Source organism: Neurospora crassa, linkage group VII (assembly GCF_000182925.2).
Source record: "Neurospora crassa OR74A linkage group VII, whole genome shotgun sequence".
Taxonomy (NCBI): domain Eukaryota; kingdom Fungi; phylum Ascomycota; class Sordariomycetes; order Sordariales; family Sordariaceae; genus Neurospora; species Neurospora crassa.
In genome coordinates, this window is record NC_026507.1 from 1,924,751 (window position 1) to 1,949,750 (window position 25,000).

At 51.5% G+C, this 25,000-nt stretch overlaps 8 protein-coding genes and 5 non-coding genes across 13 annotated transcripts; 7 read left to right on the top strand and 6 right to left on the bottom strand.

Moving 5' to 3' along the window:
• Positions 1-410: 410 nt before the first annotated feature.
• NCU06066 (mitochondrial 37S ribosomal protein YmS-T) lies at positions 411-1,804 on the bottom strand. Its single transcript, XM_954736.3, has 2 exons — positions 1,461-1,804; positions 411-1,327 (listed from the first exon to the last, which is right to left on the bottom strand). Exons 1-2 carry the CDS (start codon positions 1,564-1,566, stop codon positions 1,161-1,163), a joined length of 273 nt encoding a protein of 90 aa, XP_959829.1. The 5' UTR covers positions 1,567-1,804; the 3' UTR covers positions 411-1,160.
• A 469-nt stretch (positions 1,805-2,273) lies between these two features.
• Positions 2,274-7,928, top strand: NCU06065 (hypothetical protein). The gene is made up of 2 exons (XM_954735.2): positions 2,274-2,564; positions 2,663-7,928. Exons 1-2 carry the CDS (start codon positions 2,467-2,469, stop codon positions 7,533-7,535), a joined length of 4,971 nt encoding a protein of 1,656 aa, XP_959828.2. The 5' UTR covers positions 2,274-2,466; the 3' UTR covers positions 7,536-7,928.
• Positions 7,929-8,207: 279 nt separating this feature from the next.
• On the bottom strand, positions 8,208-8,278 carry NCU15317. The gene has a single exon. It is a non-coding gene; the product is annotated as a tRNA-Gly (tRNA).
• A 476-nt stretch (positions 8,279-8,754) lies between these two features.
• Positions 8,755-9,382, top strand: NCU06064 (hypothetical protein; the record flags this gene model as incomplete). Its single annotated transcript, XM_954734.2, has 3 exons — positions 8,755-8,848; positions 8,942-9,042; positions 9,284-9,382. 3 exons carry the CDS (start codon positions 8,755-8,757, stop codon positions 9,380-9,382), a joined length of 294 nt encoding a protein of 97 aa, XP_959827.2.
• Positions 9,383-10,018: 636 nt separating this feature from the next.
• NCU15316 lies at positions 10,019-10,089 on the top strand. Its single transcript has one exon. It is a non-coding gene; the product is annotated as a tRNA-Gly (tRNA).
• A 301-nt stretch (positions 10,090-10,390) lies between these two features.
• Positions 10,391-12,951, bottom strand: NCU06063 (long-chain-fatty-acid-CoA ligase). Its single transcript, XM_954733.2, has 4 exons — positions 12,052-12,951; positions 11,713-11,989; positions 10,937-11,652; positions 10,391-10,866 (listed from the first exon to the last, which is right to left on the bottom strand). The coding sequence occupies exons 1-4, from the start codon at positions 12,455-12,457 to the stop codon at positions 10,523-10,525; spliced, it is 1,743 nt and encodes a 580-aa protein (XP_959826.1). The 5' UTR covers positions 12,458-12,951; the 3' UTR covers positions 10,391-10,522.
• A 1,395-nt stretch (positions 12,952-14,346) lies between these two features.
• NCU06062 (aerobactin siderophore biosynthesis protein iucB) lies at positions 14,347-16,290 on the top strand. The gene is made up of 2 exons (XM_954732.2): positions 14,347-15,658; positions 15,749-16,290. The coding sequence occupies exons 1-2, from the start codon at positions 14,681-14,683 to the stop codon at positions 16,109-16,111; spliced, it is 1,341 nt and encodes a 446-aa protein (XP_959825.1). The 5' UTR covers positions 14,347-14,680; the 3' UTR covers positions 16,112-16,290.
• A 421-nt stretch (positions 16,291-16,711) lies between these two features.
• NCU06061 (oxidoreductase) lies at positions 16,712-18,706 on the bottom strand. Its single transcript, XM_954731.2, has 5 exons — positions 18,200-18,706; positions 17,778-18,128; positions 17,356-17,710; positions 16,987-17,294; positions 16,712-16,923 (listed from the first exon to the last, which is right to left on the bottom strand). Exons 1-5 carry the CDS (start codon positions 18,435-18,437, stop codon positions 16,874-16,876), a joined length of 1,302 nt encoding a protein of 433 aa, XP_959824.1. The 5' UTR covers positions 18,438-18,706; the 3' UTR covers positions 16,712-16,873.
• A 1,058-nt stretch (positions 18,707-19,764) lies between these two features.
• On the top strand, positions 19,765-19,835 carry NCU15315. Its single transcript has one exon. It is a non-coding gene; the product is annotated as a tRNA-Gly (tRNA).
• A 320-nt stretch (positions 19,836-20,155) lies between these two features.
• On the top strand, positions 20,156-20,241 carry NCU15314. The gene has a single exon. It is a non-coding gene; the product is annotated as a tRNA-Arg (tRNA).
• Positions 20,242-20,574: 333 nt separating this feature from the next.
• Positions 20,575-21,940, bottom strand: NCU06060 (hypothetical protein; the record flags this gene model as incomplete). The annotated part of the gene is made up of 2 exons (XM_954730.1): positions 20,575-20,688; positions 21,056-21,940. 2 exons carry the CDS (start codon positions 21,938-21,940, stop codon positions 20,575-20,577), a joined length of 999 nt encoding a protein of 332 aa, XP_959823.1.
• Positions 21,941-23,146: 1,206 nt separating this feature from the next.
• Positions 23,147-23,252, top strand: NCU15313. Its single transcript has one exon. It is a non-coding gene; the product is annotated as a tRNA-Leu (tRNA).
• Positions 23,253-23,424: 172 nt separating this feature from the next.
• Positions 23,425-24,993, bottom strand: trax (TRAX homolog). Its single transcript, XM_954729.2, has 3 exons — positions 24,646-24,993; positions 24,571-24,588; positions 23,425-24,510 (listed from the first exon to the last, which is right to left on the bottom strand). The coding sequence occupies exons 1-3, from the start codon at positions 24,945-24,947 to the stop codon at positions 23,763-23,765; spliced, it is 1,068 nt and encodes a 355-aa protein (XP_959822.2). The 5' UTR covers positions 24,948-24,993; the 3' UTR covers positions 23,425-23,762.
• Between the last annotated feature and the right edge of the window lie 7 nt (positions 24,994-25,000).

Genomic DNA, 25,000 nt, shown 5'->3' on the forward strand with positions numbered 1-25,000 from the left:
CTGCTTGAACATTAACGTGTACGTTCGTGAACATGATTCGTGGGATGATCCAGTAGTTTGTTCAATAAATCAACCACTAAAGAGTGGATTTTGTCTGCAAACAGATCCAAATATCCTAGTTCACTGGTGTACACTATTGCCGTTCCAGACAAAAACCTCTTGATCGAAAGACATTGGCCACGATCTTCTCTCGAAGCCACCCTTGTCGGAACATTGCATTCAAAGAATCATCCCCATTGTTGAATTTCTAAACAGCCCCTTTTAGTCAAGTATGATGCTTTGGCTGGGTACTGGAGGCAAATTTGATGATCAGGATCCTTTTTACCGTTTCAAATGGACTCATCGGTCCGTGATGTTCCCGCCAAGGAGGGATAAACGCAGTGTGATAATCATTTTTGTGAACTACCATGGCGGCAATTTATGAACTTATAGTATATGATGTATGTAAGTTGTATTGTTACAATGCCTCTAAGGAAAAAAAAAAGAAAAAATTCAAATATATACTAAAACGCCCGGATAAGCATAAGCCTCACTTAGTTCTCCCAAATGCTTTTTTTCCTTTGAATATTGCCACAATATTGTACAGCAGCAAGCAAGCAACCCTCAACGGCTGGCCATCCAGATATCCGAACTGACTTGTGAAAGACGCCAGCAGCACATCGTACGTAGGCCATGCCAGCTCATGTCTTGGTGTGCATATGCTTCCGCTCTCCTCCTCCTCTCCCATCTCTATCTCTTGCTTTCCTTCCATTTTGGGGGGGTATCACACCAGGGCGCGAACTGGTCTTGCCTCGTAATTTTTGTTTCGAAACCACTTAATCCTCTTTCAATTGTTTCCCACGCAGTAACTTTTCCCACGACAACTCTTCTTCTAACATCCTCCCAACTCCTCCCGCCTCCTCCATCCAATGGCGTTGGCGTCGCAGGGATATCAACATGGTTGTAGTAGTTCTTTGAGAGGAGGGAGGGGGAGGGGAAGGGGCGTGGGAATTATGATCGGTCTTGAATGGATCCCCAAATTATGTATAAGGTTGAGTGTGTCGTTTGTCTTTTTTTCTTCTCTCGTCTTTCCTATCGTCCTTGTCCTCGTCCTCGTCGTCGTTGTCGTCATCGTTGTCGTCGTCGGGACACAGCACAGAGTCGTACACGCCCGTCGTCGCTTATTTCTTGGACTTGCCCTGAGTGAGTCTCTCCTGGAAGCGAGACAAGTGGTAGTTGATGGTGTTGTTGGGCTTGGGCGCAGGCTTGGGCGCGTCCATGCACGCGCGCAGGGCGTTCTCGACCGTGGCGCAACCGGCCGAGTTGTAACCGGCGGAAGCCCAGCAAGCTGTTTTTTTTTTCAAGGCGCAATTAGTTGGCTTTCTTTTCCTCTTTTGCGCTTCGCTTTGCTTGATTGGCGGACTAGGAGTGTTACGGAAGAAAGGAAGAAAGGAAGGAAGGAGAGAAGGCTCAATGCGTACCGAGAACCGAGGACATGACGGCGATGCAAGGGTTCTCCTCGGCCTTGTTGGCCTGGCGAACGCGCAGCTGCTTCAGCGGCGGCAGACGGATGGGCTTGTTGGGCATTTTGACAGCGTTGTGTTGTCGGTTTCTGTCGGAGAAGATCGGAGAAGACGGGAGGAGGGGGAAGGGGGGGCCGGGGGACAATCGGGGTCACGGTCGGAGGTGTCCGTTACGGTGCTCGAATAAAACCGGGGGGATTTCCACTTCCGTGTTCCGGACCTGTCTGGAGCTCTACTCTCACTGCGATCAGATGGGTGCCGTGTGCGCCGGCCGGCTTTCCGTTCGCTGCGCAGGGTCCCCGCTGTGGAATGAAAGATTTGGGGATCACGTGAAGATAAGGCGGGTGCAGTGACAGAGCGACATCAGGCAGGCAGGCAACGCAGTCGAGGTACTTGGTGCATGTACCTACCTCAAATTTGGGCCCGCGTGGGGTAGAAAGCAGGTGGAGCGTGGCTTCTTGGCATAGCGATAGTAGCTCCAGATTTGGTGCAAGATGATTGGCGGATTGCTCGGCATGTAAACAGAAACAGACTTTGGAGGGTTTGTCACTCAACAAGTCACACCTTCCCGTGTCTTCGCGATTTGTTGCTTTTTGAAGGTTCCCCCCCCGAAAAACACATGCGACACCTTCTTCCTTCCCACGTCCTTTTCGGTACTCACGACGACTCATGACGGATACCCATTGCATTGTTGGCAAAGCATAACTTTCGGCGCGTATTTGCTTGCTGTTTCCGCAACACAGTTTATCTGTTTTCTTTTTTTTTTTCTTTTTACTTTTTGATTTTTTTTTTTTCTCTCTTCCAAAGCGACCTTTGTTTACATCGGGACTCATCGCTGCCACTGCCGTCTCCTATCCAAGCAACGCGACAACGAACCACGGTTATCCTGCATACCTAGCTAAACACAATAAACTACACACTATACACCATCACATAAGTACCTAACACACAAAGACGTCGCTGCATGACGGGGACACCAATTGCGACAATGGTGGACTTTACGGGCGGCGCCTTGAACGCTGCCATTCTCCACGAGACTCCCATCTTCACATTTTCCAAAGAGTATGTCTGCCTCTTCTGTCCTGTCGCTCGCCTACGACACTTAATTCACCTTGTCGCATGGAGATGATGACTTACCGCGCATCCGTGTCTTATTGCAGGCGACCATTTCTCGCAGCCGACTTTCTAGCACCTCCGCATATCGCCTCTCCCAAAGCATGGGAGCGCGTTCCCGTTATTGCTCTCCGCCGCTGCGGCCCGCGCCAGATCTGGAAGCGCGTTGGTGGTCTGCTTGTTCCTCCACCCGTCGACCCCGCCTTCGTAGAGCTCGACAGTCGAGGCCGAGGACAGCGAAAACGCGCGCGCAGCGAACGATACGTACCGACCTTTGCCAACTACAATGTCGACGAGAGATACTATGCCGTCCACAACGGAACTCCTGACCTGGCCGAGGCAAGAGCCTACCTTTCGGCAGCAGCAAGCTATCTGGCCAGGGAAGCACCCGATCCTCTCCTCGTTGCAAAGATCCTAGCCCGACGCGCTACCTATCCCGATGACCGCCTCAACTACGTCCCGCGAAAGCGACACAATTCGCGCTGGCCCCTCCAGCGACCGACGAACCCTACACGCATGCTGGCGGAAATGCAGCCGTACATGGAGCTCAACGTGCCAGCCGAACCCGAGACGGTCGAACCAGCACATCAGATCCAGGGCAAGCAATTGATGAGACGGTCGACACGTCGTGCTAGCAGCCGCCTGTCACTCATCCCATCGGAGGAATCGCCCAGCAAGATGGACTTTTCACCTATCAAACCGCCACAGTCCCGCATCCTATCGCCAGTCAAGCGGTCACCCACAAAGTTATCGTCGCCCAGAAAGGTCGCCGAGTCGCCACTACGAAAGTTTAGGGTCAGTGCTACTCCTACAAAAGTTATCCTCAAACCGTCGAGGTCCAGCCTGTCGGCACAAACCCCTCTCAAATCCACCCCTCTCAAGTCTACGCCCATCCGACCAGCAAGCGTTTCCGAATCGGACAGCGAAGTCACACCTGCGCATCTTCTTCACCTGTCGCCTTTACTCTTCGACCAGCCTATCCCGGAGACCCCGTCAGTTCCAGAACATGAGAACAGGAGACGCATTTCGCTGCTTTCGGCAAGGAGAAGCGAACATCGCCCCAGCTTCATTACTAGGCTTCTCAAGGAGTTTGAGCGCGATGCCCCAGAACGACGCCACAGCTTCAGCTTGGCTGTACAAGCTGTTGCGGATGCCACCATGACCAGTCGCCGAAAATCGGTGGATCCATCTTGCATTGGCTCCGAAGACCAAGATGCGCGAGAGAACACGGAAGACGCCCAAGAGCAAACTGCTGATCAAGACCCGGCGCCACATGCGCTTTCGCGGACATTGGAGGTTGACGTTGGGACGAACCTGGATATCTTCGGTCATCGGAGGAAGGATGTCCGACCGTGGGTGCAGACCCCAACCCCAACTCGAAGTGCGCAAATCCCTGTTGAGGAACCCACCGTTGCGTCGCCTTCAAAGGCCGATGACGGTGTTTCTATGCCCGTTGAGCCGGTTGGATCTGCGCCCGCAACTCCTTCAATAGCAGCCGTCGATATCGCTGGGGACGTGACAAACAACGAGGACGATGCAAACTTGCCCCTTGCACAGGTATCCAGGGACCCTAGCCCTGAGCCTATCTCTCCGGACCAACAAGCCGAGAGGAAAGAGTCCCCCGCACCGCTCGTTATTGAGGAACCAACCAACACAGAAACTGAGCTCAATGATGGCTTTGAACCCTTACATCCTGAAGGATTATCGACCATTCTTGAGGAGGAAGATTCTATCCTAGAGACATTTACTCCTGTCAAACATCACAACCTGCCCACCAGATCGTCGCCAATGAAGCCTTCAAGCCCAATGCCTTTTGGTCAGGTGAATCTTGGAACGTCTGGTGTTGGCGCATCCTCTCCCGTTGCCATGCACCAGGAGGGCACTTCTGTACTACATGAGCTTCCCAGTGAGGCGCCTTCCAGCCCGACACCTCTCCGGAGGGCAACGCCTGAGAAGTCCGGTTTTGGCGCGCAGCCGTCTGCTACTTCTCATAGGCGCTACTCTGCGGCGCATGAACTACTCATCGAGACGCCGTCCGCACCAACCGCTGAGAAATCTACTTTCGGAGCGTCATCTCCTGCTGCCTCCCAGCAGGAAATTGTTGCCACTAAAGAAAGGCCTGAAGAGACGCTTTCGGGAATTGAGGCGGCCTGTGAAACTATCACAGGAAGTGATGGCGACGACGCCTCGCATGCTATCGTTGCCGATCATGATGACAAGGTTTCCGATGAAGTCCCCCAGAACATGACAAGTAGCCCGGCACATGTTCCTGGGGCAACGCTCGGAGCACTTGGGATGAGCGCCTCGCCTGTTATCTTCTCTCACGACGAGAGCCCCACCCAAGACGAAACTGTTGAGGAAAAGACCTTTAGTCCAACGTCTCGCCAACCGTCGCCCGAAATCACGGATATCAGTGTCCCTTGTTCTGCAGTCAGTGCCGATGACAACGTCAACCACCTCTCTGCAAATGCAGTCGCCCCTTCGAGCTCCATCCAGCAGATAATACCTTTACCGTCGGCTGCTGACCAAGATACCATTACTGTTGAGGCTGAATCTCCCCGTCCAGCCACAGCCGTGACCTCGGATACTGAGGCACCGGCTTCCCCCATTTCTGACATAGAAAACAGTACTCCGGAAAAAACAGCGGAAGATGCATCCTCCATCCGGTCTAACCCATCTGCGGAGTTTGTGAATACTGAGGAGCACAATAAGCAGCCAGCGACACAAGAAAGTCCGATAAAGGGCGAGATTGATGATGTTGCTCGCCCAATTGAGCCCAACAGCCCCTGTCGCGCTGTTCAGGATGAGGATGGTAGGCTGCCAAGTCCCAAAGCGGTGTTGGGTCACGAGAAGCAATCCTCACCCAACGGTAAAACTGTCCCCGAGGATGGCCTTACATTGCCTGAAAACCACGTTGTTGCGACGGAAGACGTCATAGCTGTGTCTCATCCGTCGCCCCGGAGCGGTGGTGTGAGAGACAATGGAGAGATTGATTCGTCAGCCTCCTTTGTCGACTCCTTTGTTCGCGCGGACAAGGATGCCAACGAGCTTACGGTCCCGTCTGCTGAGGATAAAGAGGATGGGACCTCCGACACATCATCGGTCATGGAACAAGATGAATCTGCTGACCGTTCAATGTCTGCCGATCCACCTACCATTGACGAAGTATCATCCCCTAGCGCAGATGCGCCTAAGGATTCCATCACCTCCCAGATCCGTGACACAACTCCCGAGGAGGAGAGCGACCCCAGTGAAGCTGAGGCTACTGAGTCAGAAGATGTTAGCAATACCCCGGAAGATTCTTCGGAAGGCTCGACATCGTCTCCTGACGGCTCCGACGACGCAAACAGCGGAGACGAAATCGAGGTTGTGGAACAAGTTGAGGCGGAGGACTCGATGACAAGCGATGAGGACGACGTGTCTTTGATCGCTGAGCAGCCCCTCCGTGTCGAAAACGATACTCTATCTTTGCGATCTCTGCAGGAAGAATCCGAGACGGATATGATCCGGAAGTTCATCAGCAAAGTCGCCGCCGACAAGAGTGCCAAAGCAGCCGCTGCAGCTGAACTCGAAAATAGAAGCCCACCCAAGGGCAATTCTGGCTCCCCTACTGAGGACTCTGAAACTCCTCCCAAGAGGACGCCCCTTAGCGAGAAGAGCCCTAACAGCCCTAGTCCAGCTAAAAAGCGTAAGCTTGACGAGCTGGGCAATGAACCCAGCGAGGAGGAGTGCCCCAAGACGGCCGGAGAGAGTCCTGTCACCCGGACGGTGAAGCGTCGGAAGGCGTTGGTTGAGAGCTCCCCACCTCCTGCTGAGGGTGACGATTCGGAAGGTGCTCCTCGCCGGTCTTCGCGCCAACGCAAGACCCTTATCAACCTCAAATCGGCGCCATCCGCCAACTCGATCGCTAAATCCACCATTCCAGTGCGCATGCCCGGGATGGAGATGATGGATACGGTTAGAGCGCGTAGCGACCAGAAGGATCTGGCTACCGTCACGAGATACAATACTCGGAAAAACAAGGGCAGCGCTATGTTCCCACAGATCGTGCTCAAGAAGATGGAAAAGATGAAGAAGCAAGGGAAAGAATACGTGTATAGCTCTAGTTCCGCTGACAACGACAAAGCGACAGAGACTGAGAAGAAAAAGAAGAACAAGGAGGTTCGGTGGGCGGAAACTCTGGCTAGGTTCCAGGATGATGAAGCATCACCGCCTGTTAACTCCAAAACTCGGGCTCTCTCCAGCTCTCTCCTTGCCGATGTCCTCAAGGCAGATGCCGCCCTTGACGACGATATCGATGAGCTTGCTGATGAGCCAGTAGTGAGCTCCAAGAAGGTTACTACCCCCAGGGTGCTCAAATCAAAGAGCCAGGTTAAGAGCCGGTCCGATTCGGCTTCGGAGGCCACCTCTAAACCCTCCATCCCCAAGCCTAGGAAGGTGGCGACTCCGACGGCGACGACACCATCAACTAGGCGGACTGCTGGCGCTCCGCCCATCCCCGCTCCCGCCCCTACCCCGACAACCAAAGTACAACCGGCACCGGCACCAAAACCCACAACCTCGTTGTCCAAGGTCACTGCCCCACCCAAGCGCGCCACCCGCTCCGGCAAATCACTTGTCCCGACGCCTATCAAGGTGACGGCCACCACGAAGCCGAAGACTTCGGTTCCCGCCGCCCCACCTCCGCCTCCCCCTGCCCTCCATCGTGGTCCTGGCAGGCCGAGGCTATCCCCGGCGACATCGACAACGTCGGCAATCTCCACCCCTCACAAAGTCATCAAGACCAGGGCTGAACCTGCCGCAACCAGCAAGACAGTTGTCACTGCTGCTGCTAGACGGGCGAGCAGGGTTGCTGCGGGGCTGGGGATGAGTGTTAATGGGACGCCGGCGCCCAAGAGGAGGGGCAGGAGTGCTTCATGAATTGAATGAGCGAGCGGGCTGTGTTTGTTTCCATGTTTCAGCATGGGTTTGCAAGAGTCTTGATCAGGAAGTGTATGTTTATTGAGTTTTGAGGCGATTGCATGGGTTCTGTGCGAGGGAAGGAGCTCTTTAAATATACGAATGAGAGTGAAGAGAGCAAATCTTTCATTGGCCGTGTTGTGAAAAGTAGGTTGAGCTGGGTTAAGCTGGCCTGCAATTATTTGCTTTTGATACAAAGTAGGAAAGAGTCACAGCATAGCATGGCGTGGCGTGTTATGATATGGGATATGGTATTGGGGTATGATGGACACTGCATGGATAGATACCACTGCTGGAGGGCTTGGAGTACGCTTATGAAATAAAGCGATGAATGATATCGAACGTGTTCTTGAGCTTGACTGTTTCGTTATCGTTGCATGATTGGACCTGAAAAGTAGAGTGGTTACTCTCTGTTCAATAGTCGTAATGTGTCTAGCAGTGTTGCGCTGTACCTACAGATACAGGGTTTGAGCGAGTATTTAATCAAATAAAGGAGATATCCTCAATAGAATTAGCCGTAAGGAGAGAGAAAGTCTGATTTTGACTGCATCATTAACCAAACAAAGGAGCAAAAAGGTGCATGAAACAGTCTGCGTGTGGGAAAGAAAAGAAAAGAAAAAAGAAATTGAAATCTGCGCCAGCCGCGAATCGAACGCGGGGCCCATCGATGGCAACGATGGATTTTACCACTAAACCACTGGCGCTATGATTTGATTGGTTAAGCGTGCAATACCTCAAAGCTATAAGCAATCCATTTGTGCTTGGCATTTATACTTGAGGCACAAAGTTCGTCGTGGGTAATTCTCGCGGTAAATACAACGAACGTGAATTCAACAACCAGATTTCGTGCTCGGATGTATATAGACACAATATTAACCCTTTCCCCCGGTATAGTTTTGCCGGCGTTTGTATTTTCGGGGTTTGACTTTTCATCAGACGCCTAACTTCCTGTCGGTGTTGGCTCTGCGATCGGTTGACTGCAGTCAATGCACGATCCATTCCCAAGAAGAACAAAACCCAAGGTTCTGGATACTAGATGAAACTTGACAATTCATCTTAAAGCAATGTGTGAATTATTTCGCCTAAATACTAATCCCCACTTCGCCACCCACTCGCACTACATCATCTACCTATTCTTTCTTTTGTTTACTACGATAAATTCAGAGGTACTTTCCTGAACATGGTGACGATCATCACGCTGAGATGTTTGTTATGTATTGCAAGGGGAATTTCCGAGCTGCGTGGTAATACCACAACCATGGAAGGCTCTGCTGGTGTTATATTATAGGTCCGACTCTCGCTGAGTCCTTCGCCGTCACCGATCCCTTACTGGTCCTGACTTACAACAACACGCCACCAACGACTAGGTATACTCAAGGAGAGATGCTTTAATCTAAAAGCTAGTGATGTGTTCTCTATCAAGTGTAATGTTGCTGGGTTCAATGGCTGTGAGGATATGCTGAAACAGGTGAGTGTCACTTCCCTTGATACCGTACCGTTACATGCTTGGAGAAACGCGGATGGTCGGTACGAACGAAACTTAGCCTCCATTTTTCTCAAACTCTCGAGGCTTACGGAAAGGTAAACGTTATCATCAGCAGTGTTTACCTAGTCCGCTTTCACTAGCGCCTTCAACACCCCTTACATACAACGATTCCCCGTACCTCAATAATATGACCTGTGTTACGCTCTCTACTGGAGTTGCCAAGCACATACTGAGAAGCAAGTACGCCGATCGTTGGCTAAGATCTGAAGACATACTCGCTGAGGCCGAGGCGATCAGGCTGGATGAGGACCTGTACTTGTAGCATACCATACTAAGTTCCTTTCTTTTTTTTTTTTTTTTTTTTTTTTTTTTTTTTTTTTTTTTTTTTTTTTTAAAAAAAAAGAACAGGAACTGGAGCTAGCGCCGGGAGGAGAAACCGAAGGGAAAGGACGGGGTGGTGTTCCTGACTGGTTATTGATTAAAAAGAGATTTAAAAAAAAAATTGAAAGAGGTGGGACGGGAAGGGAGGTACGAGGTGTTTGAGTGTCCTGGGTTTGATGTGCACCGGTAAACAAAAGCTGGCAAGTAGCACATGTAATTAATGGCTACTGAAGTTTTGGGAAGGCACAGCACATACACAAATTATTTATTTGTTTCGACATCTACAGCTCCTTCCTTTCCTAGGTATCTTTCCATCTTCGTAACTGCCCTCTTGTGCTCATAAGCCCTTCCCAGAGTGGAACGTTTAAATTTTGGGAACAAGGAATTGGGAAACTGCTTGATTACCGGCTTGGCTGGTCGAAGAGCGAATGGCTTGCCAGAACCACCTTATAATTTACTGGGAAATGAGAACCTGCGTTGAGTATGACGTCGACACGTTACGAAATGTAGCGTCCTCTTGGTGTCTCTTGCTCTATATACTTATCCAATCCTTCAGCTTAGCATCAACCAATGAAATGCGCCAGTGGTTTAGTGGTAAAATCCATCGTTGCCATCGATGGGCCCCGCGTTCGATTCGCGGCTGGCGCAACAAATCTTCTTTTTTGGTTTCTTTCTTTTTTTCCTCTCATTTTCCTATCTGTTGCTGTCATTGTTCTCGTCTGCGTAATCTACCTTCCAATTCTTCCGCTTTTTTGTTACTTGGCCCTTCGAACGCAGGTAAGGTACTCTCTTCCTCGCCAATGTCCTTCCGCATTAACCCGAGACGATACTTTCAAACTCATGGTCGGTTGGGTCTGTCGCGTAATTCATCAATTTGCTTTTCGCACTTCAACATCGAACTAGACAGTCGGATTGGGAATACAAACAAGTACTCTCTTCTTTCCGTTCCCTTTTCCCATCATTAATTTTATCTATCCTACAAAAGAAATAATATGAACATGCTATTATCCCCTCGCTGCCCTGCTCGCACATACCCAAGAAATTGACAAAGCGCACTCTTATTTTCGTCCATCTTCTTCCCTCAGAGCTTGGAGGTCTTGCGTCTCTCCTCCAGTAGTTTATTACCCAGCTGCGCCATCTCGAACTTGCGCACCTTTCCGCTTCCCGTGAGTGGAACCGTGCTAGGCACGCCATCCAAGCCGAGATAGAAGACGTGCGTGGGAGCCTTGTGCTTACCCAGCTTCCGCCTGCACCACTCGCGCACCTCCTCTGTGCTCATTGGCTGATGGCCCTTCTCGAGTCCGAGGAAGGCACCGACGACTTCGCCGTAGTGCTGGTCCTTAAGGCCCACAACAACGGCCATGGAGACGGCCGGGTGAGCTACGAGACGCTCCTCGATCTCGAGGGGGTAGATGTTTTCGCCACCTGTGTGCCCGTCGAGATTAGCATGGGAGGAGACGTGTTGGGTTGAACAGAAAGTCGTTTCCAAACATACCTCTGATGATGATATCCTTAAAGCGTCCAGTAATAGAGCAGTATCCCTGCTCATTGAAGACGGCCTCATCGCCGGTGTGCAACCACAACATGCCGGACTCATCCCTCATCATCACCTCGTTCGTCTTCTCCGAGTTGTTCCAATATCCCGCTTGCAGCTGGTAGCCACCAATGCAAAGCTCTCCTTTGGTGCCGATAGGTACAATCTGGCCATCTCTGTCCACAATCTTGGCGTGGGCATGGGGCATCAGAGTGCCGACGGTAGTCAACCTTACGTCGATCGGGTCATCGGTGTGCGCGTTGAAGCAGGTCGGGGACGCTTCAGTCAGTCCGTAACTTGACGTGAACTCGGTCATGCCGAGCTTCGAAACGAGCAATTCCATCAGGTAGCGTGGCACGGGGGCACCGGCGATGATGCCTGTCCTTAGCCGCAAATCGGCAGCCTTGAGATTCTTGGCTTCGGGGAGGGCGAGGATGCTGTCAAACATAGCGGGGACACCATGGACGGCGGTGCAGCGTTCGTTGACGATGGCTTTGAGGGTAGCGGGGGCGTCAAAAACCTCGGCTGGGTAGACAATCTTGCCGCCGTGGGTCATGACGGACATGAGGCCAAGGACAAGACCGAAGCAGTGGAAAAGAGGAGGGGGGCAGCACAGAACGTCGTCGGGGCCCAGCTTCATACGGTCACCGATGAAGCGCGCGTTGTTAACAATGTTGCTGGTACCATGTCAGCTGGGGAGCAACAGGCGTGATGAGTGCAGGAAATGATGGACATACTGATGCGTGAGCATGGCGGCCTTGGGCAGGCCAGTCGTGCCACTGGTGAACTGGAGATTGCAGACCAAGTGAGGGAGGACCTTCCTCTCCATGTGATGCAGACGTTCTACGCTGACCTTGAACCCTTGAGAAAGTAACTGATCATACGTCTGGTAACCCTCGCTATCTCCCCTGATAATTACTACTTTGGGAGCCTTGGACTTCATCTTGAGCTCGGCGAGCAGGGGCCCTTGATCGAGGCGACCGATCTTCTTGGTAGTGAAGAGAACCTTGCAGTCTGGAAAGGGTGAGCTTGACTAGGGCCGGTACCGGGCATGGCTGGTGCGCGGAGGAGCATACCTGAGAACTCCAAAGCATACTGAGCTTCGGTAGGGGTATACGTGTTGTTGAGAATGACGAGGATGGCGCCTATCCTCGTGGCAGCAAAGAAAAGAGAAGCATACTGCTCGCAGTTTCCAGCCATGATGCCCACCCTATCGCCTACGCGAATTCCCAGTCCCAACAAAGCGCGTGCCATGAGCTGACTTTGGTGGTTGAGCTCGTTGTATGTCCATCTTGCGCCAGTCCATGGAATGACGAGAGCTTCTTGCGTGCCGTGGTGCAGACATTGGAGGTTGAGCAGCTCTCCCAGTGTGAGGTCGACCAGAGGAGGATCTGTTGGGCCGTGAAGGAGAGATGGTCTTTGCGTCTGAGGGAGAACGGCCCCCTCTTCGATGGTTGTTGGTACCAACGCCGGTGAAGACATATTGTGTAAGTATTGTGAGGAGAGATGTTATTGGCCCGATTTAAAAGAGTTCAGTTGTAGGAAAGAGCAGGAGGCCAAAGAGAAGCAAAGGATACAAGATAAAGGGACAAAAGCAACGAAGATGCTATCACTCGATACAAGGACGGACTGGCTGGCCACTGACGACTTCAGGACGAGGCAGGAAGGGATTCAATGGTAATTTGCAGCACACCAACAAAACGGAGCAGGCAGGTTTACGTATGATGGGATGGGATACAACCAGCAAGAAAACCGGGACACCTCAGCCAAGCTGCCCTAGAAGCTTCGTAGGCCCGAAACACGCCTTTGGTTTTCCCAGACTCCAGCTCGTGGTGGTCAGTCACCGGCCACAGTGGGGATGAAAGGAGCTGCTCTTCCCACTTTGGGACACGGCGGAGGTGACGGGATCGTCGACGAAATCGGCGATACTGCCCGATTGCGGTGGTGTCTGCGGTCTGTTGCTGCCTTGATCTTGATCTAATCAATCTGATAAGATTTTTTTTTCTGGCACAGCCTTGTGAAGGCGATGAGGGTCAACCTCCAATGCCCTCCGGGTCCTCCCCTTCATGGTGCTTGCTCCATCTCGCGCTGGAGTCGCAGAGTGGTGACAAAAAACCGTGGGTGACATTGACACATGCTCAACGCCCTGAACGGAGCTAGAGGTGGAGACGCGTGTTTCGCTCCAGTTGCAGCAACCCGGTCCTCGGCTGATGGCGGATACTGTAGCATCATGACATCCAGCGTTGTTGAGGAGAGAGTGGACGGAATTGGAGTCGGAGCTGGGGTCGCAAGAGAATTTTTTCAAAGAAAATTGGAGTCATGGAAGAACCGACAGGGGAAAAAAGAGGATGAAGTGGACGCAAGAGCGGCATGGAAGGTGGAGAGGCTGCGTCGTTAGTTCCATCTGATAAAAACCACAATGCAACGGTGACTGGTGATTCGTTCGACGACAGAGTCGTAAAGGGACCGACGGGGAAAGGATGATCGCTTCCCTCTTTGGCTGTTGACTTGTGCTGGCCCCTCGGTAGTGTGTTGTACCGGATTGATTCACACGTCGGGGCCACACGTCGAACCACACACGGTAGCTACACAGGCGGTAGCTACAGGAGCGTTCGGGCACATGCCCGTCGCTCGTTTATATTCATATATGTGTGTGCAAGTAAACCCTTCTCGCGCGGTGACAAAATGCCGCAGGGCAGAGATCGTCCGACAGAAAAGAATCTGATAAGAATCTCTCTGACTGCCAAGGTTGTCCCCCATCAGGGCATCCATCCTTCCCCTCTTCCCTCCAAGTTTCCCATGCCCCTTCCCTTCTTAGTAGGTGACCTTTATTCTCCTTGCCTATTTCCGCAATGAGGAGGACGCTTTTACGAGACTGCTATACAAACATCAATGATTCAAAGCCTAGTACAGCGCTTGATACCTGGCTTCCCGTGCTTGTTTGTTTGTTTGTTTCGTTTCTTCGGCCTCATTCTTGTTACGGCTGTTTCAACTTTCAACTGTCTCGCGACAAGCATGCCGAGGATGCCCACCTCACTCCGCCCCCGAAACGCTCCGAATTCGGGTGGAGGTGTGCCACGGAAATGTGGGACGGCAGGTGAGGGAAAAATTATCAGATCCGCTTGGACCCACTCTTTGGCGTCCAAGTAAAGTTATCAGATCCGACGCCATCTCCATGCGACCGTCACACTCACACCCACCGACTGACTGCTCTGTTCCTTCCACGCTTTTCATTGGTTGATTTGCTCCCCAGTCCACCACCACAAAGTCTCACAAACCAAACATCATCAATACCCTGCCTTCTGGACCTCACCTAATCGAGTATATAAAACTATCGAAATGATCACACCAGCTCAACCTCCACCCTCCATTTCCCCTGGTCCCTGGCTCGGCTTTACGTAGCAGGGTAGCAGAGGAAAATGCCGGCGTGTCTTCGTCCACCTCCTCCACCTTGGGACCTTGAAGCCGACAGTACACACATGTAAAGTGGGAAGCGATCGGATTAGCAGCTGTACCAAGTTGGATTGTCACCATTGTTTCTTTGGCCTCAGTTCTGTCCATAGCCGCTTTATCAGTCTTTCAGTCAGTCTTTCCTCTAATCAGCCATTGCTCTTTTCCAAAAGCGACGATACCCCAAAGTAAAACAAAGATATACTTCTTTGGTTTTCTCACACACATACACAGCACTACACAACACTACACAAAATGGCGTCACCAACAACCCGCCGGCTCGCCGAATATGTCGCCAATTCTGAGCCCATCCTCAAGCTCCCTCACCCCTACCAGACTTCCTACCTCGTCGTGAAGGGCGAACCCGGCGTCGCCAACTCGTACCAGCTCAAGCAACAAGACAGCAAGGCGGCGTTACCCCGTCCCCTTCATAACGACTCCCTCTTCTTCACTGAGCCCCAAGACCTCAAGTCCTCGGACAAGCCTCACATCTCCATCAACACGCCCTGGGGCCGCGCCCGCCGCTCGCCGTCCGTGGCCGTCTCGTGGAAGGAACCTAGTGCTCCCACCGTCGGCCAGCTCTGGCTGATCGCCTACGTCATCTTCACCCTCCGGCCCTCCGAGGAGGCCTTTCGGCTATCCACCTACGGCTTCGGTGCCGACAAGCTCGCCCGCCAGCTCAAGGCCGTCGGTCTGGCCATTGAGCACCCAGCCCCCGCCACCTCCGAGCAACAAAAGCTCCACGGTTCCGATGCAGGGAAGGAGCTCCTGATCCTGCGCGGCGCCTTCTGGCAGGGCGCCGGCTCTCCCTTCGGCGCGCGCCCAGCGTGGGCTCCCGAAACCCTTGCCGACAGCGAGGACGGCAGCCTCGAGTCCGTCTACCCCCTGCAGGCGACCGAGTACGTCATGACCAACGAGCCCAACAGCGCGCTGTGCTGGCACCCTCGCAGGCGGGCCAAGCCCGCTCCGGGATCCGTCATCTATAGCCGCTACATCCCGCACCTGAAGGAGAACTTTTCCATGGTGGCGCTGGACTACACCAACCCGGCGCACCTGGAGCTGTTCCACACGTGGCAGAACGACCCGCGCGTGTCGCAGGGTTGGAACGAGGAGGGCACACTGGAACAGCACCGCGAGTACCTGCGCAAGGCGCACGAGGACCCGCATCAGATCACCGTCTTGGCGGCTTTTGATGATGTCTTTTTTGCTTACTTTGAGATTTACTGGGCCAAGGTTCGTCTTTTTTATTTCTTTTTTTTTATTGTACCCTGTGTTCCCGCCGCATCTTTATAAGCTTAGGTACTTAGCTCACATTCTTTAAAGGAGGACCGCCTGGGAGCCTACTACACCCCCGGTGACTACGACCGTGGGCGCCACTCGCTCGTCGGCGACGTCCGCTACCGCGGCCCCCACCGCGTTTCAGCTTGGTGGTCGTCCCTCATGCACTATCTCTACCTGGACGACCCGCGCACCATGAACGTCGTGGGCGAGCCCAAGTACACCAACACCTCTGTTCTCATGTACGACATGATGCACGGCTTTGGCCTTGACAAGTTTGTCGATTTGCCTCACAAGCGCTCTGCCTTTGTCACATGCTCGCGCGAGCGCTTCTTCCAGCTGTGCCCGCTTGACGAGAACCAAAAGTTCCTCGGCGGTACCCATCTAGGCCTCGTCCCTAAGCTTTGAGTGGAAGACCAGGTATATAGTTGCTTGAAATTGGATGGATTGGGCGGTCGGGCGATGATTGAAAAGAATTGCTGCATCTGTCTGATATTGGATATGTAATAGAATAATGAGGAAAATGGCCGGAAAGGTTACTCGGGAAAGGTAGTGGAACAAAAGAATAGTACTTGATTCCTGCGTCGAACTAGTTACCCATTTTGTACAAGTGGTGATCCTTCCTCTGGGCCTTGCGAAACAGTCAACATGTCACAGAACGTAGATTGAAGACTGACGGGCCAAAACATGTACCAAGAGCAATAATATATCAACGCAACAAAGAAGAGGGGGAAAAAGGGGGACAGGGATTTGGAGGACACTAAGCTACATTTCGACAAAGGTGGGTAACGGTTCTTGTGTGGGATGGAAAGACCAGAAAGACCAGATAGTAACCCAATGATCCAACAGGTGCTGGCATGTGCCATTACACAACTACGGCTTCATCTCCAGGCTTTCGAAAACTTGAAAACAGACTATGAATCAAACCGAAACATTATGTTCATAATTGCACTCAAAGTGTCTAGACATACTTCATTATGACCAAGAAACCCGTCGCTTCATGAAGACCTCCCAATTCGTAACCAGCCCAGTTAAATGGTGTATATTCCCAAACCCAGATATGTTCTCATATAACCAATAAATCGCCTTTCGAAAAAAAAAAACAAAATGCTATCCCAATTCCGTGATATCCGAACCGCTTTAACGCCAATGCCTTCAAAGATGATTTTTTTAAGCCTTAACAACATCGTAACCGCCTAGGCGCAGATGGTTCCAGCAAACTGTTAAAATGTTTGGTTAGCAGATCACTTCACATAGGGTACCGAAAAAAATAAAAAACTCACTATCAAAACCCAAGTCATCACCGAAGAAGAGCTTATTGACATCCTCGCCCGATGACACGCCGTTTGTGGGCCAGTAGGCAACCGCCTTCTTGCCAACGGCGAGGCCAATCATGGGAGGAATTTCGTCAAGCTCAAGGTATGTAGGCTCTGTGCCAGAAACAGCCTGCTTCATGCGCATGTGAATATTGTTGGCGGCCAGGTAGCCCATGTGCATGGCACCACCGCACCGCTTGATACCAGACCACTTGACAAGGTCACCGATGGCGAGGTGATCATCCGAATTGGGGCTTTCGGAAGGGAAGTGGAGGCTACGACACCCAAGCAGTTAGTTTAGCTTTGAGGTTCGTCGAAACTGGAATGGGTACGTACCTGGGCTGGATCTTAACATAACCTTCCTCGTTGAGGACATCCCTAGGGAGGAAGGTGGTCGATGGCACGCTCCTGGAAATGGCCATGATGACGGAGTCGGCAATAAGGGTATGGCCGTTGGTGAAGTAGACCTTGTATGCCTTGTGCCCGTTATCGACAAATTCCTCGGTCCTGTCGACGCGGTGGGACATGAGCACCTCAACACCGGCCTCATGGACGAGCTCCAAACTGCGATCCTTGACCTCCTCAGGAAGAGGCTCGGCCGAGAGAAGCTTGTCACGCGAGTGAATAAGTGTAACCTTCAGATCGGGACAAACGAGCTTGAGCTCGGCAGCCATCTCGATACCGACAGCACCTGTTGTTGTCTATCAGTCAGCAAGTTACATGGGAGGAGGGGTGATGATTCTGCGGCTCAAACTCACCTCCGCCTACAACAGCGACACCATGTCTGTTGGCAGTCGCGGCCTGGATATGGTCGCCAGCCTCAAAGAGAAACTGCTTCCTGAGCAGGGATTGGGGCACAACAGGAAAGACTCTCCTCAAGCCGGCGGCGGCAATGAGGTAGTCGTACTTGAGTTCGATGGGCCCGGGACCGTTCTCACTGCCGAGAACCTTGGCAATCTTGCGCTCCTGGTCGATGGACTGGACAGAGCCCCGGAGTATGCGGATATTGTTGGGAGATTGTTGCAGGGCGGGAACGTCCTCGTATTTGACCCAGCACTTTTCGGCGTAGGACTCATCGGCAAAGGCCAATGGGGTGCCAATGAGATGGTCTTGTGGGGAGAACATGTGTGTTAGTGGTTTTGAACGTTGCTGAGGGCGGGCGCCAGCGGGCACATCTTACAGAAGCCATCTCTTTCGTCTACAACAGTGATGTCAACCGCAAACTGAGGACCATCATGAGCAGCAGAAGTGCCGTCAAGGGCAGCCTTCTTGGCATCAGGGCCGCAACGGGCAGCACGGCCGCTGCAGATGTCTTGCAAGTTGAGGGCAGCGGAGAGACCGCCGTAAGAACCACCAACAACAAGAACCTTGAAGGGAGGCCTCGACAAGGTGGCGTCGTCAACGGCAATAGATCCCATCGTAAGTTGTATGTGCCTGTGTTTGTGTCTGTGTGTATTGGTAATCTGTCGGACCTTGTAACTGCCTCTTCTGGCGATGGATTCAAGGGACTTGGTTGGAAGCCAGATAGCGTGGGCTGTGTGGGTTGGGTGCGTTTGATCGTTAGAGTTAGGTTGTATGGGTCGACAGAGGATGGATAGGTACACAAATTAGAACTTTGGAAAAAAGCGAGCGAGACGACGGATGTGGGAGACGGGGCAACTATGACGGGAAGGAGGTCGGATGAACGTATTGGGCTCGCGCCTTCGTTTTGAGCACCTTCAAGGATCCTGGGGCCAGGCAGGGTAAAGAGGGTGGGTGGGTGGATCTGTAGCTCGCATGGATACGATGTCACCACCCTCGCACTCAACAGGAAGGAAGAAACGGGATGCCGGGAGAAACGAAGAGTGAATGAAACTGTTAATGAAATGAAGATATGCAACAATTGAAGCGTCTGACCATCTACACTACCTACTGTGTACATCATTCACAAGTTAGCGCCTCCACTCACGACCCGAAGGAACGAGCTAGCAGCTAGCCCATGCATTCCCTTCTCCCGCCGTCGAGATCCTGCTTCACATGTGCTCCTGAGTGCTTATCAGATCCTCCCTTTGAACTTCGAGTCCTGGACTTGAGTCCATCATGCTGTTTGACTGGAGAGAAAGGGCCATAACGTTATTCATGGCAGTCAGTTATCAAGAATGACAGAAGGCAGAGACGGTCCAGAGCTTCAGACAATTTCACGAAACAAAAAGTTGACGAATGCGTGGAACCCCTCACACCCGGTATCGGACAGAGCCATTTTTGTGAACTTGTGTGTTCGTCTGGTCCAATCTTGTTTTTCCGCAAACCCCGGCGGGCCAACGCTCTCTTCGCCATTCAGCGGACAATGGATCCCACTCTAGAAGTCTTGGAGCGGTTTCTGGCCAACGAAATGGGAAATGCTGTGGCCTCCATTCCCACTTTGGGTACGCTGCTTTCTGGCTAAATGCGCTGTCACCACAAGAAAGTCGGGTGCTGGAATGGGAAATGCGACCGAAGCCTGCACCTCCATCTGATAATGTCTATCAGATCATCTGATCATCAAGAATTCCGTCCCAAGTTTTTACCGAAGATAGCCAGGCCGCTCGCCCTAGCGGTCCCCTCCCCTGCACAGCGGAACTGAGGCGACAGCCAGATTTACAGGCCCCACCCTAGCATTCCAACGTCCAAACTTCTGCAAACGAAAGTTTTTTTCTTTTTTTCTTGCGCGTTCCTGTCTCCATCATAAGCCAAATTTTCGCAACACAATTCCAATCTTCTCACAAAGCGCCAGTGGTTTAGTGGTAAAATCCATCGTTGCCATCGATGGGCCCCGCGTTCGATTCGCGGCTGGCGCATTGTTTTCATACCTGTTTATACATTTTTTGTGCACTTTTTTTTATTTCTCTCTCCTGCTTTGTTCCAAAACATTCGTCACTTCGAGCCAAGAAGCCTTGCTTTTTTTTGGCCTTTTTGCTCGCTCCTCTTCTTATTGGACTCTATAATATACTTTATTATTCTCTATATGTTTTGTCACTCTCAAACTCAGCGTGAGAAGAGGGTTTGTCGGTGCAGCGTTGTACAGTCGTGCAGGGAACCTTTGATGTTTGGTCTGTTTCGACGTACCGTTCATACACTTTATAGAGAACGATCTTGACGACCTTCTTTAACAAGTAACGGTCCGGTGGCGAAATGGTATCGTGTGGTCCTCCTAATATCGGGAGGATAAGACTGAGGTTGTGGGTTCGAGTCCCATCCGGATCGTCCTTTTTGCTCCCATATCTATTGATGCAAACTTGCCTTTTTTTCATATTGTTGTCGATATTCAGCAATTCCCTATAATCTCACCTTTTCCTCTATATCTATTATTTGTGAGCAATCTGCCGCGGAAGAGCCGATCAGCACAATATAACATTATTAAGTGTACACGAGTTTGCTTTTCTTGTAAGTGGCATGTGTTCGCCGTGTTGAATGTTTCAGAAACACGACGTCGCTTTTTTTACCTTGTCTTTTTACCATCTTCAAATATCGATGCATTGCAATACTTGAAATTGCCATTGCTAGACTCAAAAACAACCAGATCCATATAGGTCACTTCTATTCCAAATCCCTAATTCTTCGACCGTTCAGTAGCTTACGCTCGAACACCTCCATATCTTGGTTGAACACCTCACAAACATGGAAGGATATCTCGCAAATAACTGAGGTCTCCTTCCAATTGCCAGTTTATGCTTTCTAGGCATATACAAGACCATTTTTACATTTCCGAACACCCCTCAAAGTTGCGACTCAGACGACGAGTATCCTGACATTTATGCACATGTATGGCTTTCGACAGGTATTTGACCCTTTGCAAACCCCTTTGCCTTCAGCAGTAAGCAGCTGACAAGGCCATCTCAATCTGCTTTGCAATATGCCTTACTTTCCTTCTTGTCTTGTCGATTTCCTTTTCTCGTCGTTTGTTATCCTGATTTCTCCGACAATCTGTGCTCTTCAATCCAGTTGGCAACATGGTTGATGATGATGGAGAAAATGCTGACACAATAGGTAACTCTGGAAGTGGTTTGTTCAAACCGACCTTCTCCTCTCCCCCCTCTTGCTTTTTTTCATTGTTTCCGATCAAGCCAACTTCGTTCGTCCGGATGCTTGCCTCAACCCTCCCAGCCCGAGGTCTATGCAATTTGGCAGCCTGCGCAAACGCCAACGCTGCCACCTTTGCGGCCTTCTCATCGCCATCCTTCTCTGGATCAAAGTATTGCAGCCAGCTCTGCAAGTTCCACTTTCCACAAGGAAAATCCTTTGCAGCTGTACTTCCCAGTCCATATTCCTGCACCATGTCCGTGTCCATGTCCCAGCTGAAAAACGCATCGACTCCAGCCGGAATCTTGCACGCACCACCACCACCGGCTTTGCTGCCCCCAGTCAAAGAGGCCCTCCAGTGCTTGGCGATTTCTGGACGCTGGAGCAAGCCGTAAATCATGTTGTCGCGATTCCATTCGCGCGGCGGCTGGCCTTGTTCGATGAGCTCATCGTTGCGGACGAATTCGGCTGCAAGGTGGCGGAAGTAGTGGCGCTTGGTGCGTGAGTGAGACCTACTAGAGTCGGAGACGCCGGAGCTGGAGCTGGAGCTGGGGGTTGTTGTAGCGCCGGAAGCATGGGAAGGAGAACTGGGAGACGAAGGAGAAAAAGTATAGAAAGAGGCCGAACAAAAGCCGCAGGCAAAGGCTGTCTGGCGGCGAAGAAAGAGCTTGAGCTGATCTTGACGGTTGCATGAGGGGCACCTGAGGAGCTGTTCCCGTGACTTGTTGTTATCGGCAGGGAAGTACTTGGCCTTTGTTGGTAAGATGGTGTCGCAGTGCGGGCAGGCGATGATTTTGTGATTGGCATGGTGTTGTTGCTCGTGGAACCACAGCCACTGGGGGTTTGCGAGCTGGTCGAGGCAGGCCCTGCACTGGCAAGACATTGTTGAGGCCGGCCCATTCTCCATCGCTTGATCTCGAGAGAGGTCACGATCGGTGGCTGAGAAGTTGGTGAGATCACTACTCGCGCGAGATTTTTGAAACCAAGAATGAGAACTGGGCGACAAATGGTTGTTGGAAAGAGGTTTGGAGTTGCGCGACTTGCAAGGGTGACGGCGTGAGTAAACTTAAGTAAACGGAGAAAACGAAGAATGGATAGAACGCAACCGGTTAACGAAGTTTTGTTCTGGGCCGAATTGGCAAACGAGGTGACGGTAAGGTGTGGGGGATGCGACAGACGAGAATAGAAGGAAAGAGGAGGAAATTTGGCAAAGGGGGAGGCTCTCTTTCATACCTGTAGAAAGGACCAAACCTGAATATCGCTTTCTTATCGAAGGAGATGGGATGAAGTGGAATTTCGAGGCGTATACGACACGGGGAGAGGCATTTTCTTCATTCCCGGCTTCGACAGACAAAGGACCACGTGCCTAGATGTACGACTAGTTATGTAGACAGTCAGCAGAAATAAAGACGATTGAATTTGTTTTGAAGCGAAGGGGAAAGAAGTGCTAGAATCTTAATAGGAGTGAATGGTGGTCGGACCGTTTCCAGCTTTAAGGGGTGTCTCAACGGAAGTCATCCCAACTCCAGAAACAGTCAGCCTGCAGGTGACCACACCAAACCTCGGATAAGATTATGGCACGTAGAAACACTATATAGAAGAGTAAACTGCTTATCTTCGACGGACGTGGGTTGTGTCTAGAAGTTCCATGCCATTTGACGTTGGGTCGTCGATGTCATCCGTCCCAGCATCAGTTGCGTCACCAGACAATCAGAAGCCATCCATCTCATACCGCACCAGGCGTGACATTCCGAAGTGGGGCTGGTACTATAACGGCATCTTGAAGTCTTTTGGTCTCACTTGTCAGGTCAGCCCAACGTTTCAGTTCTAACCTAGGCAGGACTGCATCAACTATAAAAGACAACGCTGGTGTAGAGCAGCCGTCTAGGCGGCACCACGACTGTGAAATTGCATTTTCTTCATACTCTACAGAGAATTGGGATACAAGGCCCGGCTTTTATAATTTTTTCCCAACTATAGAAGCCCTCGAGACCGGCAAATATTTAATAGTGATGGAAACGACAGGGTGAAATAGGGGCAAGAGAGCTTGATACTATAGGCCAATGATTGCTCAGAATTAACAGCTAAAGGCAAGATGGCCGAGCGGTCTAAGGCGCCACGTTAAGGTTAACCCTTAATCTCCTCTATGAGTTCCGTGGTCCGAAAGGGCGTGGGTTCGAATCCCACTCTTGTCATAGTCTTTTGTTATTTTTTTTTCTTTAACCTGCACCAACCACTCCACAGGAGTAGGTTGCTTTCTTTTCCTCGCCTTTCACTGCTTTGATGGTTTATTGAAATTCGTTACATTCATGCCTGGCTTATCTTTACCTTCATGTCTCTTTTTTAGTCATTAACTTTCAGTGCTTCCTCAGTATTCAATGGTCGACGTTTGCATTTTGTTCCCTGTCTGCTTTCATGATAAAACTTCGAGAAAGACCTTCATTCTCACATCTGACATTGCTTCGAAATGCTCTCTATGCTTTACTGAACCTGTACGTATGTCAAAATATCCCCGCTCTTGCAGCACATGCTCAAGGTATGGTCTCGCTAAACCCAGAACGTCTTGTGAAGCCATTTGGGCACTAGCCCATTGATGGGGCCGCCTTATTTCATGCGAAAACCTCCCATCTACTTGAACATAGCGATTATCAAGCCACGCAATGTAGGGCCATCTGTTTATAAAACACGGTAATTATTCTCTTCCATTACTCCTCGTCGTCGCCCGGCTGATCCGCCGTGAGATCCGGGACCCAGCCCTGCGGTCGCTCACTGCCCCGAATCATCCGGTCGTACCCGAGCCTCTCGACCTTCCTCACCGACTGCCGCATAACATCCAGCTTCTTCTCCCACTGTTTCCGATCACCGGCCTTCATCGGCAGCATCTCGAAGAAGCTACCAAGCTCGTGCATATCTTCGACAATGGTTCGCTCGTCTTCGGCACCGGCCATCTTCCCGGTCAAAGCTGTGCTGGTGGTCGCGAAGCGCATCATTTCGCCAGAGAGGTCGAAAACACCATAAAAGTAGTCGTCTTCTGTTGTTGACATGGTCAGTGGCTCTAGCTTTGATTGCCGCTGTTCTTCTTTCTCTGCTAGCTTGTTGTCGTTGTCAGTTGTTTCCTGCTCGCCGGAGGTAGGTACTGGAGTGTTGCCAGCGTCTGGCATCGGTTCGTCCTTGTCCTTATCTCTGTCCTCCGACACAGCGCCCTTCCGAGTGAGCTCCTCCACAAAGGCCGAAAGCTCATCAGGCTTGAGAAGAGTTTGGGTCTTGAGGTAATGGGCAAAAGTGAGTGCTTCGGCAAGCTCCTCGAGACACATCAGGGAGCGAGAGTAGCGGTAACGGTTGATGCCCTGGACGTCTGGGGCCATGGTGGCCAGGAGCTTGGAGATTTCGGCGAGGCGGGAGTCCACCTCGGCTTGAATCTGGGGAGGAAGATCGGGGTTGATGGTGCGGACTCTGATGGCACAGTCAGTACTCTTGACCACCAAAGGTGAAGCAAGGTGTCAGGTCAAGTACCGTTGAAGAGCAAATATTCTGTGCAACTCGTCAGCCGTGTTCCTTCAATTCGATAGTTCCATCCATGTTGCTCACATTTTCTTGCTGAGTCCGGTAATGTCCCTCGACACCTTCCCGAGACGGTCACGACGATCATGGTGGGCGTCGAGCTCATCGCGTAGTTGTTCGAACATGGGCGTGTACGCATTTCTTACGACGGCCACCTTCGGCTTGGGTGCCGGTCGAGGCCCATTGTTGAACCTCTTTTCGTTTCCGTGTCTGTCGCGTTTAAAACCAGACATTGTGTTTCCGGTTGAGTTGTCAATTGGCTTAGAAGTGTTTTCGGAGCCGATCTTGGCGCGCTTTGGTGCTGGTGCGTCGTCCATCTTGCCTTCCATGATGGGAACAATTCGATGTTACAATGATGACGCCCCGAGATAAAAGAACCCCA

Coding starts and splice junctions, on each gene's coding strand:
- NCU06066 (XM_954736.3), bottom strand. CDS start 1,566: ATGCCCAACAAGCCCATCCGTCTGCCGCCGCTGAAGCAGCTGCGCGTT. Junction 1,328..1,460: donor CGTCATGTCCTCGGTTCTCG/GTACGCATTGAG, acceptor AAAAAAAAACAG/CTTGCTGGGCTTCCGCCGGT.
- NCU06065 (XM_954735.2), top strand. CDS start 2,467: ATGACGGGGACACCAATTGCGACAATGGTGGACTTTACGGGCGGCGCC. Junction 2,565..2,662: donor ATCTTCACATTTTCCAAAGA/GTATGTCTGCCT, acceptor GTCTTATTGCAG/GCGACCATTTCTCGCAGCCG.
- NCU06063 (XM_954733.2), bottom strand. CDS start 12,457: ATGTCTTCACCGGCGTTGGTACCAACAACCATCGAAGAGGGGGCCGTT. Junction 11,653..11,712: donor GCCGCCATGCTCACGCATCA/GTATGTCCATCA, acceptor ACATGGTACCAG/CAACATTGTTAACAACGCGC. Junction 10,867..10,936: donor TAAGGATATCATCATCAGAG/GTATGTTTGGAA, acceptor ACGGGCACACAG/GTGGCGAAAACATCTACCCC.
- NCU06062 (XM_954732.2), top strand. CDS start 14,681: ATGGCGTCACCAACAACCCGCCGGCTCGCCGAATATGTCGCCAATTCT. Junction 15,659..15,748: donor TTGAGATTTACTGGGCCAAG/GTTCGTCTTTTT, acceptor CATTCTTTAAAG/GAGGACCGCCTGGGAGCCTA.
- NCU06061 (XM_954731.2), bottom strand. CDS start 18,437: ATGGGATCTATTGCCGTTGACGACGCCACCTTGTCGAGGCCTCCCTTC. Junction 18,129..18,199: donor AGACGAAAGAGATGGCTTCT/GTAAGATGTGCC, acceptor TCTCCCCACAAG/ACCATCTCATTGGCACCCCA. Junction 17,295..17,355: donor TATGTTAAGATCCAGCCCAG/GTACGTACCCAT, acceptor TGGGTGTCGTAG/CCTCCACTTCCCTTCCGAAA.
- trax (XM_954729.2), bottom strand. CDS start 24,947: ATGGAAGGCAAGATGGACGACGCACCAGCACCAAAGCGCGCCAAGATC.